Source organism: Hyperoodon ampullatus (genome assembly GCF_949752795.1).
Source record: "Hyperoodon ampullatus genome assembly, chromosome: 3".
In the NCBI taxonomy this organism is placed as follows: domain Eukaryota; kingdom Metazoa; phylum Chordata; class Mammalia; order Artiodactyla; family Ziphiidae; genus Hyperoodon; species Hyperoodon ampullatus.
Genome location: NC_136916.1, coordinates 2,093,483 through 2,109,153, shown reverse-complemented (window position 1 = coordinate 2,109,153; position 15,671 = coordinate 2,093,483). Strand labels below are relative to the sequence as shown.

The window sequence follows — 15,671 nt, the reverse complement described above, 5'->3', positions numbered from 1 at the left end:
ATCTGGAGACAGAAATATGAGTTACACTACAAAAAAGGAGTGATTAATTTTGACTGGAGCAGAGGGAAAAATCAAGTATGGTTTAAGAAGGTGGAGTCAGAACGAGGCCTTGAAACCCGTGTAGGGATGGTAGTCAGGAGTGGAAGGGCAGCGCACTCCTCAGGGAAGACACAGAACTACGGTTCAGTCGCCATTCATATCCTAAAAGTGCCCCACAACTGGTAATTAAATGATGTGATTGGAAAACCGGGTGTGTGAAGATAGAGAAAGACAAACGATTACTAAAATGAATTATGAGACAGATCATTTCAATTCTGTGTTAAAACGAAGAACTGTTCTAAGCTTGTGGATGATCCAATCTGTGTTTTAAGATAACTCCAGCAGAGACTGAGGGCTGGAATACCAAGGCATGACACGAGAAGCACGTGGAAAGCAGGATGTTGCTACAATCATCTAAGTGAGAATTTATAAGGGACCGTGTCACTATAGCTTTGAGTATGTAAATGAAGAGGTAGACCTGAAAGATTAGCTTAGATATCTTCGCTTAGACGACAGCAAATGTCAGGAAAGCTAAAATGCCACTGATTACTATGTGACACATAACTAAGAACTTTTATAAAAACTTATAAAGAATATTTACAAGGAGATGAAGATAAAGTTTTGTTTTCAAGATGTTAAGTTTGAAGTTTCAACTGGACATCTACACAGAGATGATTACTAGTTTGAAATACATAAGAAAGAACAGTCCTAAAAACCTGAGGTTTTACAAAAACACAGAAGCCTTTTCAAATCAAAGTTGTAATGAAATTAAAGCACCTCATATTGTTTGGGATGATGACAGACACACTGATTAAGTTTACTCTGTCAGACATGCATGTTAATAAGAACATAAATGGGATATACAATTTCTAAACTGTAACAGGAAAGACAGGAAGGGAGGAAAGGGCAGAATAAAGAAAGAATCCAACAGGAGGAGGAAAGGAAAGGAATGAAAAGCAAAGAAAAAGCATGGAAAATAGGAAATAAAAAATAAGACAGTAGAAATAAATCCAAAAATTACCAGTAATAATAAATAAAAAGACTCACAGGTTGGAGTAAAAGCATAAAATTCAGTGATCTGCTATTTATACTCAAAATGTAACAACATATGTGAAGGCTGGAAATACTGATGTAGGAAGAGAAGGTATGTGAGACAAGTAACAAGCAGCCATCTTAGCAAACAAAAAAGAATTTAAAGAAAAGGCATTTAGAAATGATGGACAAAATTTAATGATAAATGAACAACCCAATAAAAAGGTATAATAATCATATACCTATATGTAGCTAACATAGTCTTTGAATAAAACAAAAATCAAAAGAATTCTGAGAAATGAAGAGAAACAAAAATAATGAGATGTAAAAAGCATTTCACTAACTAGATCCTGCAGATGAAAAAATTAGTTAATACACACATAATCTGAATAACACAGTAAGTAACCTTGGCCTACCCCAAAAAATTCTCAACCCTCAAAAAGAACAACCATTTTATTACATGTTTAAGATATTCACAAAAGAATGATAACATATTAGACCAATACAAAGAAAGACTTTACAATTCCAAAGAATCAGTATCAAATAGACCCTATTCCTTAACCATATTGTTTCTTAAGCTTAGAAATCAAGTTGTAATTTTATTAAATCCAAAGATTTCCTTTATTTTTTCTGACAACTTTGTGATTTAAAGAAATGTAATTACCTTGTGAGTACTAAATTTTTCAATTTCATCTAGATCCAAAAACATGTCCAAATCGCATCCTAATTTTCCAAAACTGTTCACTGAAGAGCCAAAGGGTCTAACAGTGCAGTCCGGAAAATACGCAGCTGCTACATCTTCAATAAGAGAGCAGGTGAGATATCGGAGCTTGGTGTTCTCCTCTGTTAGCTGGAATTCCCTCAAGAGAGTGTTGAGCTGATCATCTACCTAGCTGGCCAAAACAAAAACAAGAGAATATAGAAAATGTTAAGGTCATGTAAAATAATTGTCATTTTACTTCTAGAAATTTGATGGCTTAGGAGACCTACCTTAAAAATATGCAATCTTTTTACATGTAGCCTTAAAAGTGGATTTTACAAATGCCCTTTAAAAAGCACTAAGGAATGAGGACACCGGCAAAAAAAAAAAAAAAAGCTGGCTGGAATTAAAACTAATATTTTTCTTAGGCCCTGAGTATAAAGTATTGTTTTAGAAAATGAAAACAGTAAAATGCCCCAGTAGAGGAGGTCAAAGCAACCACAAAGCTGGACATTTAAATGAAGTTGGGGGGAGAGAAGAACCAATGTTAAAGGCAAGTAACACCAGAAATAAGCAAGCTTTCGAGAAATGAAGGCCCAAGGTCCCCCAGTTCCTCAGAATACCAGTCCTGTTCGTTCCCTAGAAGGCTGGTGATAAAACGATCACACTGTGAAGGGGCATGCTGGGGCTGAATATTTAAAATAAAATCCACAGCTTTGGGCTTCCCTGGTGGCGCAGTGGTTGGGAGTCCGCCTGCCGGTGCAGGGGACGCGGGTTCGTGCCCCGGTCTGGGAGGATCCCGCGTGCCGCGGAGCGGCTGGGCCCGTGGGCCGTGGCCGCTGGGCCTGCGCGCCCGGAGCCTGTGCTCCGCAACGGGAGAGGCCACAACAGTGAGAGGCCCGCGTACTGCAAAAAAAAAACAAAAAAAACAAAAAAAACCACAGCCTTAAATGACCATTTGAAAATAAAATTGAAAATAACCAAACTAAACACTTAACTCAAGAAAAATAAATAACAGAAAGTAGAGGAAATACAAAAAGGTTAGAAGTAAAGTTTTAAAAATTAGAAAATCAACCCCCAAAATAGTATTTTGATAACTAAAACCATGAACATATTCTTGGAAAGGACTAGCTAAACCTTTGACAAGTCTGAGTAAGAAAAACCAAAACTACTATAAACATTACTAGAGCAGAAAAAAAGAGATAAAACCAGAAATAAGATATTTTAAAATTTATAAAAGAATGCCATGTACAATTATATGTCATGCTGACAAGAGAAAGAAAGCCAGAATAATCCGAAGGCCCCAAACTTTGGAAGAATGTGGTTCCTTCTGAGGATTACAAATGGGATATGGTGGCAGGGAGTAGGGAAGGATTACTTTTACTTTTCACTCAGTATGAATATTTAATAATAAAAACTTACAATATACAAAACAAGTCAAACACACACACATATCAAGTCGGGGAAGTATACCTATAAACTTACACTTTCTGCACAACAAAGTAATTCAAAAAGCTTCTTGCTTGAAGGAGAAGACTGATTCCTACATTGAACACTTGACTGTTCAGAAGTCTGGCTTAATGGAGTTTTCAACTTTAAATTGAAGTAACGTGATCTGAATGGAATTGCAGCCTCTTTGCCCAGGCTTGGAGTACGAGTTACATTCTGCAGTGAAGCTACACTTTCCTTCTGACTAAATTCTACAACAGCGTAAAGACCCTATACCAAAAACATAAGAACAGAACACATTTCAAAACACTATTTTTAACATAGTATTTTAGTTCATATTTTGAAGCAATTATTGTAACAGGCAAAATACTAATTTTTAAAATTTACAATGACACACTTCTAACACGAGCAATGGTTTTAACCATTGTAAGTAGATTAAGAAAAGGAACATTATAAAGTGATATTAGTTAAGAGAAGCTGAAAATAATGCTGAAATAGAAAATTAAAAGGCAAAACAAAGATCTCCCACTGGCTTCTACACCTAAGATAATGGAACGATTTGAAGTATTCAAATTATGAAATGATTCAGGTATAATTATGCTTATAATTCTGTGATACTCCTATAAGGATTTCTATTTTCATATCAAAAAAAAACTCATTGAAGAAATTTAGACAAAGATAGATGTAGGATATCAAAAAAGAATCTAACTTTACCATATTGCAGAGGCAACAGAGCAAAAAATAACTTAAAAAAAAGTATTAATGTTAAGTTAGATTGTTTTTCAAATACTTACAAAGCTCTCATAGAAAAAGTGGTTGTTAACAGATCCATGTTGGGATAAGTACTTGAGAAACTTCTTCTCGCTGATTTTATTTGGGCAGTGGATTAACACAGTCCGCTGGGCCTGTTCTCGTCTCTCTTTTTGCACCTCAGAGAATGTCTTTTTTGGAGTCCTGTCTTCAGAGCCTATGAATGAGACAAAGACATTCCCAACACACACACGTAAAATTCAAAGCATCTCTCGGTATGGTATATAAAGATTTTACACCTGACCACAACCAACTTTATCCTCAGTTCGTCTGCTTTCCTCTCCTTTATAAGGATGGAGCTATACTATTTCCAGTCTTCCTATTACCATTCTCTTGTGATTACCATTAAATTGTCCATTCTGTTTTGACTGACTATACTCAATGCATAGCGCTAAAAAGGGAGAACTCCACAAAATTTTAAAAGTAAAGCCACTTCCACAAATACACACATACAAAGTGTGTATAAGCTATAATATTCCAAAGCCTAAAAAAAATGATTACAAGCCTGAGCGCAACGAGACAATGAGTTTAGAAGTTTAATGTATTAAAGTAAGTTATTAGTTTTTGGGACTTCCCTGGTGGTCCAGTGGGTAAGACTCTGCGCTCGCGATGCAGGGGGTCCGGGGTTCGATTCTTCACTGGGGAACTAGATCCCACATGCCGCAGCTAAGAAGTCTGCATGCTGCAACTAAAAGATTCCACACACCGCAATGAAGATCCACACACTGTAACTAAGACCCGGCACAGCCAAAATTAATTAATTAATTAATATTTAAAAAATAAAATAAGTTATTAGTTTTTCTCTGTAAAGGGTCTTGATCTGGCTCAAACAATTAACAATGAGTTACCAACTATCACTGGTACACATTCCCTGTGTGCTCTGCATCACAGGGAAATCTGAGAGCCCGAACCGTAGTTGCTGCCCATAAAGAGCTCATGATACTTTTTACTAAAGAAACACACGGGTTTTTTTTCCCCATTAAAAACCACCCAGGGGTTAGGGAGTTTACAATCACAGGAAATGAAGGCAAGAGCTGTGATAGGCAAGAAGTAAATAATCCACTGATCACAAAGATCAACAAGTGAACTAAACACAAGGAAAAAGAAAATCATTCAAGTTCTAATTCCAAAGAGATTAAATGTAACCGATGCACAGAAATCAGCAAAAGCTTTCAGCCTCATCTTCTTTCAAAAGGTCACAAAACTAATGGATAAAGGAAATACTGCACACACTGAACCTTCATTTCAGCAAACCCCAAGACATCCTCACGGACAAGACAGAGGAAGGCAGGCAGTAAGGGCCGGTGGGACCCTCCGGCCTGCGGGGCCGCCCCCGCTAGAGGCAGGCCTCACTCAGCAGCACTCTTGGCCCCGCCTTACTCCACGTTTCTAACAACTGATCAAAGGTACTGCGCGTCTTCCCTCCACTCACTGTAGAGATGCTAAACATGCATCTCTTAAATACGCGTCCTCTTCTCTACTCCGGATGCCAATTCTTCAACATCATCTCTCATTTCAGCCTGGAACACAGCAGCCTGATGGCTAAACTGGTCTCATTCGCTCCAGTCTTGTCCTTCTCAAGCCACTCTCCACACTGCTGCCAAAGGCATCTTTCTAAGGTAATCGTTTTTAGAAAGTCTTCTTCTCTGACTTCCCTGCCGCATCCGTGAGGAGGTCTGAGCCCCACAGCCCGGCTATAAAGCTGCCGGCACCTCGGCCCCCTCCTCAGCCGCGTCAACCTCAGCCCCACCTCCTCCACGCTGCTCGCGCGCGGCGCTCTTCACACGGCACCGCCACACACACTCTGAACTCTTCACGTCTTCCCCTCTCTGGCTGGAACGCCCACCTTCTCATTTTCTGCCCTGCAAACTCCCATTCATCCTCCAAACCGTGCTCAGCTCTGGGAAGAGCTGACTCTCCTCGGCAGAACTGCTTCCACCTCGGCACTACCTCACTTCAACACCTATGGAAGAAGGTCACTCACGGTGCTGTGCTTCCTTAACAGCGTGGAAGGATATCTGTCTTCCATGCTGAGGGCAGGGACTACTCTTACTCACTTTGACCTCAGTCTACTGACAGCCCTTCCAACTGGTCCTTCTTTCTTTATGGTCCAGGCTTTTCTCACCCACTTTTCCAGCTGTCATCACCACCTCTATCTTCTTGTCTCTGATGTTTACTGAGTCTACACTGATGTCTAATTGCTTACTGTAAAAGTAAAGTCAAGATGTAAAATTTCATAGAGTAAAAGTATAAATCCTCCCCTAGTTCTCTCCAATACCCACTTATCAGGTCTGATATTTACCTTTCCAGACATTTTCAAGGCATATATAAACATATACATTTGTATCTCTCCGGAGATAAACATTTTTCACACAATTACTGAAAATGTACTATACATTCTCTTCTGTAATAGGCTTTTAAAATTTTAATACATTGTTGATATCTTTTTGTCAGTAGATATATATTTACCTCATTTTTAAAATAACTGCATAAACATTCTTAGGTGTTTACGATAATTTAATCAGTCTTCTGATAAATGCTGAGATGGTTTACCTTTTTTGCTATCACAAGCAATACTGCAGTATCACTGGTATACAACGTTTTGCACTATTATGCAGGTACCCCTGCAGCTGGATCACTGGGGAAGAGCAGGGACGGGTGCGAGAGGGAGACAGAGAAGTCAGATGACAGATGGGGCTTGGACAGGACCGACGGCGCTAACCCTGAACAGCAGGAGGCACGACGGGGTAGACGGGACAAAGGCTCGAAGGGGACAGAAAGTTCAGGTAGCGTAAGTACATGACCTTGCAAAAGGCTTGTCAAACCTACAAACAACACAAGGTTGGGAGGAAAAACTAGTAAGTGTTAGTATTTTAAGACAGACTCAAATTTGCAACTGTCTTGATAACATAATTTGATAAGCGTAAGCACAAAACATATTGTCCTGCGTTTAGAATTAAAAAAAACATAAAGACACAAGCACATAATGGGGGGGAGGGATTCAGCCAGCAGTAAATGAACAAAAGAAGACCAAAAGTCTGATTTGATGAAAGCTCAAAATGAGCCAAGGGAATGTCTTAACTTCTGGGGCGAGGAAAGGGAGAAGACAGATATAGATATAAAATCCGAATCCAAGGGGGTAAGAGCACTTCTTTCCTATTTACTGGTCAGGCCACACACGGAGCACATGCTCCGTTCCAGACGTAACGGACATGAAGGGTTCTGAGGAACCAGAGAGCGCCTGGAGAGGAGAATGAAGGTCTAGAAACTGACAGAGAATTACTGTAGATAAAGCGGGGATGTACAACCTGGAAACAAACTCATGAGAAGTGACAGCTGTCCTTCCACCGCTGCAGCACTTGCCAGTGTTCACAGAAACACTCTTCTGAGTCTCACAATAACCTTTCGAGATAAACAGGGCAGGCAGCGTTACTGGTGAAAAAGCATCACAAAGGCAAACATCTAACAAGCTGCGTAGCCTTCCGTAGAGTTTAGCTGCTGTTTGGTGGCCCGGCATCTGTCCTCCTTGTTCTGCTAACAGCACAAGGCTGCTTGTGTGGCTGGCGGACAGGGGCGGTGTCAGCAGTTATCCAGTATCACACCCCACTAGGCGGGCCAGGGCTGTCAGAGGATTTTAAACAACTCCTCTTGGTCCAGGAGGTGCGGCTGTGATGATCAACAGCTCTTTCTTAAAATCTTTCAAATCTTTCAAATTTAGGCAAAAGACCATTTTATTCTTCTCTTTGGAGAAAGCTGCAAGCTGCTAGTGGCCATCGCCATCAAGAACCCACTGGAGAAGAAGAACCCGAGATAGGAGGCCACCAAACAATAGGTGAGGAAACAATACTTCCCTCTGACCGCATCCATCCAGGTGACTTTATTAAAGCAGTCACGTCTCTTTCTGGAGACTGGTTACATGGTTGGTATGTCCTCCCTTTTCTACTTAAGCAAGTTTGAGTTCGTTTCTGTCCCATGCACCCAAAGAGTCCTGCACAACACACTGCATATTCTTGTTCTTAAATCAGGGTTCTTTCCACTACTCACGTGAAAGCTACGTCAAAACTAAGACCAACGGGGAAATGGGAAGTTAGCAGATTTAGCTCATTATAAATATTTCTCAGCCATTACAGCCCGATCAAAATGGAACTGACTGATGTATGAAACAGCGTGTTCCTTGCTACTATAAAATATAACTAGCAAACTTTTGGCAATGAGTTCTCACACAGTGAAAAACTGAACTGGAGATTTCTCAATTTCCTTCTAATTATAAAAGTATATGCTTCTAAGTGAGTTATATAATCACCTTCTTCTCTTTAAAAATGGAAAAGAAATTCAAATGAGGATTTTGTTACTTGTTATGCCTCACAAGAGTCCCTGGATATTTAGCCAGTCATATTATCCTAATGATACAAAATGAAACACATTTCCTGAGAAAAACAACAAAGTTCTACTAAGTGAAGCCTTGGAATCAGAAGGGTTTATTCTCACCTTTGCTATGGAATAGCTAAGCATTATCCATTTACCAGCCACCTGTACCAGCCTGTTTCCACATGTATAAAATGGAGTAATAATACTTCCTTCCAAACCTAGTTCACAGAGTTTTATATCTCAAAGAGCATATGAAAATACTCTAAAATTTAAACCACTATACACATGTTAAATCACAATAGCTCCTTTGGCAAAAGCCTTACTCACATTTTCAGTCACTTAAGAGTTTTTAACAGAAACAGCTTCTACTAAATACAGTCCAATCAGCATTTCAATGAACTGTCATAGTAAGTGATATTTCCAACTCTCTGTCAATATGAGTCTCTCATACAGTCTGATGAGGACAGCAACCCTATCATTTATTTTAGGGGAAAATACCGTACTTGTTTAGCCTTCTTTAGAACTGTTCCCACAAATAATTTCATACCTTAAAACTACAGCTCCAAGAAATGGTAGAAATCAACACCCTTTATTTACCAGCGGGGCTCGAGCTCTAAATTAACTCAGCGGCAAGTCCCTTAGCTCTCTGCGCCTCTGTCTCCATCTCTAAAATGGAGACCGTGGTACAACCCTGCCAGCCTGTTTTAAGAACTGTAAATAACATAAACACAGCTCTTAGATCATAAGAGGGGGGACTGGACTTCTCAACACACCAGCCTATAAACTTGGAACGCCTGCCTGTTCCAGCCCAGGCCAATCTGTTACCAAGCTGATTCTGCTCAAAACGGCCAGAAGAACAAAGCAAACGTCAGTAATTGCTGAGGTAGAGCCTCCACTAGAGGACCAGGGGTCCTGGTTATTCATCAAGGCTTCACGTCGCTCGGCCTCCATCGACAACTTGCGAGCATCAACCTCAGTTACATCTGTGAACGAAGAAGCGACTGGCTCAACTGTGGCATCACTACCGTAACTGGCAACAACGTTTTGCCCAACTGTCAGACACTAGCCAACTCTGCTCCTGGCTTGCACTGCGGAGCTCTGAACGACTTCATCACTGGGCACGCAGTTTCTGAAGGAAGGAACGTCCCACACCGCGCCGCCGCCGCCGCGCCGTCGCCACCACCACGAGCCACGGCGGCGGCCCTAGATCCCCCGAGCGAGGCCGGGACACTGCCGTGCGGTCCCCACGCCGCTCCCACTGGCCCTGCGCCCGCCCGCGGCCCCAGCCCCGGCGCCACACCTGTCTCCGCGCTCCCCGAGGACTGCTCTTCCCTCCCGAGGGCTGCGGCCACCGTTCCTGGGCAACTGAGAAGCCTGCGGAGAGGACGCTGGACTTGACTTCTCTGAGCACGGAGGGGCAAACGGGTCAACAGCCCCAAACCACGAGCCGCCATCATCAAACCTGCAGGAGCGCGGACGAAAGGGCGCCGGGCTTCCGCGCATGCGCGCGGAGGAGATGGGGAAAGGATGGGAAGCCTAGAGGGTCAAACTAGGCGAAAGACGTTCGCTTATACAAGAAAGCGAGTTGCTGCTTGAATGAGGCTTTCGCACGTGTCTGATTTCCCCTCTCCCACGGTTCTCTAAAAGAAGGCTCCCAGGAGAACGAGCACCCCACCTACTCTTTTCAAATTGAGTCACGAAAATAGAACCAGAGAGCAAGGGCATGAGGAAGGAGCACTGACTTGCGAATCTAAGAAGATGATAAACGATAACACTTTTTCTTTACCAAACACTGTTCTAAGTGCTCTACGTGGGTTGACTTTTTTAATCCTTACAACAGGCCTGTGACGTAGGAACTCTTATCTCCATTTATTTATGGGGAGGTTAAGGCATAGAGACGTTGAGTAACATTCCTAAAGTTCTACAGCCAGGCAGGGGCAGAAATGGAAGTTAAACCTAGGTTTCCTTATACAGGGTTTTTTTCTTTCCCTCCTTTCCTCCCCTTTCTTCCTTCCTCCCTCTCCCCCTCGCTCCCTCTTTCACTCTTTCTGTAACAGTTTGACTGAGATTTAAGTCATATACTACACAATTCACCCCTTTAGGTGTACCATTCAATGGTTTTTAGTATATTCACAGAGATGGGCAGTAATCACAATCATGCTTATAACACCTCATCACCTCCAAAAGAAACCTTGTGCCGGCTAGCTACCACCCCTAATCACCACACTCCCCCCAGCCCTAAATAACCACGTACCTACTGTGTGTCTCCTCGGAACTGCCTTTCTGGACACTTCATACAAGTGGAATCATACAATGTGTGTTTTTTTGTGACTGGCTTCTTTCACTTGGTATATGGTTTTACGGTTCGTCCATGTTGTAGCATCTATCAGTACCTTATTCCTTTCTATGGCTGAATAATACTCCATTGTATGGATATGCCACAGGTGGTTACCCTGTCATCACTTAAGGGGCATTTGGGCTGTTTGTTTTGGGTTGTTTCCACCTTTTTGTGCTGCTCTGAACTTTCATGTACAAGTTTTTGTGTGAACATATGTTTTCACTTCTCTTGGGTGTATACCTAGGAGTAGAATTGCTGGGTCATATGTTTTAACTTTTTGAGGAACTGCAGGCTATTTTCCAAAGCAGCTGCATCATTTTCGTTCTCATCACTAGTGTATGAGTGTTCCAATTTCTGCACATTCTTGTCCAATACTTCTCAAATTTCTGCACATTCTTGTCCAATACTTCTCATTTTCCATTGTGTTTTCTTATTCCATTCTATTTTTGCTCAGTAGAATTCTAATTATAAAAAGTTTTTATAATAAGCATGTGTCAACATATTAATTTAGCCATTAAAAATTAAATATAGGGTTCTTGAAGGATAAAGGTAGTGTTTTATTCTTTAAACTGTGTGGTGGGGCTACCGTGGCTCATTGTATTCGAATTCTTCTTACCGCACACATGTTTATGAATGTTATTTTGTATCTACTCAATGTTTAATAAAAAGTTACACTCATCTGATTCTTTTCTTGTTAATGACTGCTCTTTTGGAAAGGCCAGTGCAAATACATTCTGGTCAATAAGTTGGAGGTTCTGGTTAGCTGAGGTCAGTTCATTCAGGTTTCTCTACGTCCATCAGTAATTATCAGCATATTGCCAAGGAGGAGGGTGGATGGGGGAGAGATGGAATGGGAGGTTGGGACTGACAGATGCAAACTATTATGTATAGAATGGATAAGCAACAAGGTCCTACTGTATAGCACAGGGAACTATATTCAATATCCTGTGATAAACTATAGTGGAAAAGAATATGAAAAAGAACATATATATATATATATATATCACTTTGCTGCACGGCAAAAATTAACACAACATTGTAAATCAACTCTACTTCAATAAAAAAAAAAAATTACCCCCATAGATTCTCTCAAACATGGGGAAAAAAACCAAACTTCGAGGTATTACTGAATATTTGTTACAAATGGCAGCCTTAATTTATTGACTTATGATTTTACCTTCTATTATGGATTGAATCATGCCCCCACCAAAAAAAAGATATGTTGAAGTCCTAACCCCCAGGACCTCAGAATGTGACCTTATTTTGAGATAGGGTTATTACAGATGTAATCAGTTAAGATGATGTCTACTGGGGTAGGGGAGGTGTAACTGGTGTCCTTATAAGACAGCCACGTAAAGTCAGACACACAGGGAGAATACCAGGCAATAACAAGGCGGAGATTGGAGGGATGTAGCCAAAAAACAAAGAACACCAAAGACGGCCAGCAAACCACAGAATCTGGGAACAGACAAGAAAGAATTCTTCTGTAGGTTTCAGAGGGAACATAACCCTGCTAACACCTTCATTTTGTATTTCTATCTTTCAGAACGGTGAGACAATAAATGGGAAAGTAGGGGCTGAGGGGCATAGAAATGAGAGACTTTTAGCATCTTGGTATTTTTTTAAAAAACAAACAGGTATTATTTTTATCATTAAAAAGAAAAAGGAATCCTATGCAAGCCAATAGAAAAAGAATTAGCAAATTCTTAAATTGTGTCTACATTTCACTAAAATACTTTTTACACGGTAAGCTAGTCTTTGATAAAATGTGAACGTGTGTGATATAAGGCTCCAGAAACCATATATTCAGGTTGTGCCCATGTAATTATTAACTCCACACTCTTTCACTCTCAAAAGTGTTCCCATTCGGATGATAAATTGTCCGGCTACCTTACTAATGCCCTTTCAGATCCTGGTTTCCTGTTCAAGTCACCAAGAAGGATTTTCACATTCAAAGCTGAATATATCGACTGAGAACAACTCAGCAAGCAGAGGTGCCAGGGAAAGCTTTACTAGCAAAGAAAACCAAACTTATAGTCACTGGCGGAATGAGCTATCACAATCTTGCAATTTCTGTGAAATTATGTTTTTTATCTATAAAATCATGAAAATTTTGCATTCTCTACAACATTTATATTTTTGCTGCAATAGAAAAATAACACTTTTCCTCACTATAGAATTAAATTAGTCAGCCCTCTCTATCCACCGTTTCCACATCTGCAGGTTCAACCAATCACAGATGGAAAACATTTGAAAAATAAAATTCCAGAAAGTTCTAAAAAGCCAAACTTGAATTCTCCCCATGAAGGCAACTGTTTACATAGCATTTACAGTGTATTAGGTATTATAAGTCATCTAGAGATGATTTAAAGTACAGTTGGCTCTCGAACAACATGGCTTTGAACTGCATGAGTCTACTTAACATGTGAATTTTTTTCAATAAATATATCGGAAAGTTTTCTGGACATTTGTGACAATTTGAAAAAACTTACAGGTGAAACTCATAGCCTAGAAATATCAAGAAAAATAAGAAAAAGTTTACGTTATGAATTCATAAACTATATGTAGATACTAGTATATCCTTACATAGGCATAAGGTGAGTGATATTTAATATGAAATTAATAATGAGTTAGTTTCCTTACTCTTTTATAGCTTCGCTTTCAAAGAATTACATTACCGTACAGTATGCCTCCTCCGTCTCGTAGTTGGAGAAGTGTATCAGCCTATCATCCTAGGTAAGTGGTTTTTAAAAAAATGTAACAATGTTTCCAGTACTGTATTATGACTATGACTGTAATACTGTATGCCATAAAGTTTTATGATTCATTCATTAGTGCATGTGAACTGTGAAGCAATCTTATCCATGACACTAGGCGACCATAAAGTAATCATATTGCTGCTTCCTCGTTATCAATGCAGAATTTTTCTACCTGTAAATAAATACAAATTTCCTTTTCACATTTTCTTTTCATATTTGATGGCTAGCGTTAGAATATGTATGACACCTACAGTGTTTTTTATCATATAAAACAATATTGATGTAGGAACCGACAGACAATTCATCTTATAAACAGATGACATAAACTTACAATATCGATAAATCCGATACCGTAAATGTATTTTCTCTTCCTTATGACTTCCTTAATAACATTTTCTTTTCTCTAGCTTACTTTATTGTAAGAATACAGTATATAATATATAAAACATACAAAATATGTGTTAACTGACTGTTTATGTTATTGGTAAGGCTTCCAGTCAATAATAGGCTGTTAGTAGTTAAGTTTTGGAGGAGTTCAAAGCTATATGTGGGGACTTCCCTGGTGGCCCAGTGGTTAAAGAATCCGCCTGCCAATGCAGGGGACACGGGTTTGAGCCCTGGTCCGGGAAGATCCCACACACCGTGGAGCAACTAAGCCCGTGCGCCACAACTACTGAGCCCGGGTGCCACAACTACTGAAACCCACGTGCCTAGAGCTCATGCTCTGCAACTAGAGAAGCCACCGCATTGAGAAGCCCCCCTCTCGACTCAACTAGAGAAAGCCCATGCGCAGCAACAGAGACCCAACGCAACCAAAAATAAATAAATTTTAAAAAATAAAACTAAAATTAAAAAAAAAAAGCTATCTGTGGATTTTGCACTTTCCAGGGGTCAGCACCCCAACCTCCTTATTGTTCAAGGGCGGACTGCATACAGGAGGATGCGTGTAGGTTGTACGCAAATACTATGCCACTTTATATAAGGACTTGAGCATCCGTGGAGTTTGGAATCTGCAGGGGTCCTGGAACGAATCCCCTGAGGATACTGAAGGATGCCGGACTTTACTTTTCCCTTCAAATCATCTTGGAGTAAAATCCACGGTTCTCATGCACAAATGTCTGAGATTCCTGCCCTCCCATTGCTGTCGAAACTCGCCCTCTGTTCACCGGTGCCGAATAGAAACACAGAGACAGTTTTGGGTGAAGTGGAAATAGTAGTTTTTACTGTTTTGCCAGGCAAAGGGGGCCACAGTGGGCTCATGCCCTCAAGACTGTGTGACCCACCCTCGAGGGGGTAGGGAGGAGTCTTAGAGCGGTCAAGGAACAGGGCGTGCTCAACTTGTGGACACTCTTCTGATTGGCTGGTGGTGAGGTAATTGCGAGTCAGCATCATCAGCCTTCTGGTTCCAACCGGTCTGGGGTCTGCGTGCTTGTGGGCAGCATACAGTTATCTTCTTCCACCTGGAGGGGGTTTCAGCAGCTGCAAAACAGCCCAAAGGACATGGCTCAGAAGAGTATCTATAGTCTTTGAGGAGGAACTAAATGTCCTTGACTTTGTTTAATGGCTAAAGTATTATTATTTTGTTTGCTTGACTGTTTTCCTTTCTTTCTGCATTTTCTCACTTCTCTGATTAAATTTATTTTTCGACTGAAGTTCTTCTACAGACAAAAGGCAGACAGAAGACACGGGTGGTGGTCTATTCTGGGAAGGCATCATAGGGTCCTGCTTGGTTACACCATGTGCAACCACAGAGCTGATGCTAGAGACTTAATCTCCTTTATCAAATGCCTGAGTGTTCAGTCAAAGGTGGAACTGCAGGCTTCTGCTGCCTTCTCTGCATCACATCCTCTAATCAGGAAATGGCCCTAGGGCACGAGATGGTCTACCTGGCCCAGGTTTTCATCTCTCAGCAGCAAGGAAAGCTCACAAACCCCTTTCACTAGCTTTTGACCAACACATGCAGAAAAACTTGCTTATATGTTGGTAAACAGAAATATATATTTATCTTAATCCCACCCATCCATTCATGCATTGCTTAAGCCCAGAGAACCAGTCTCATAGCTGTTCTTCAAAGCTCAGCCTAGCACCTTGGATGAGGGCAACCCCGGCAACCCCGAAGATCAGGCAAAAGCCTCGGGAAGTGGGAACAAGAGCACTGGCCTGGGAGTCAGGAGGC

At 40.8% G+C, this 15,671-nt stretch overlaps 1 protein-coding gene across 1 annotated transcript in view; it reads right to left on the bottom strand.

The window, feature by feature from the left end:
- The window catches only part of MTPAP (mitochondrial poly(A) polymerase), a gene marked incomplete at its 5' end in the record, with an annotated part of 32,418 nt that extends 22,566 nt beyond the window's left edge, over positions 1-9,852 (bottom strand). Inside the window, 4 exons of the mRNA XM_079699270.1 lie at positions 1,736-1,960; positions 3,257-3,490; positions 4,015-4,187; positions 9,699-9,852. Of these exons, the coding sequence (XP_079555396.1) occupies positions 1,736-1,960; positions 3,257-3,490; positions 4,015-4,187; positions 9,699-9,852 (786 nt within the window). The remainder of the gene's footprint in view (positions 1-1,735; positions 1,961-3,256; positions 3,491-4,014; positions 4,188-9,698) is intronic.
- Between the last annotated feature and the right edge of the window lie 5,819 nt (positions 9,853-15,671).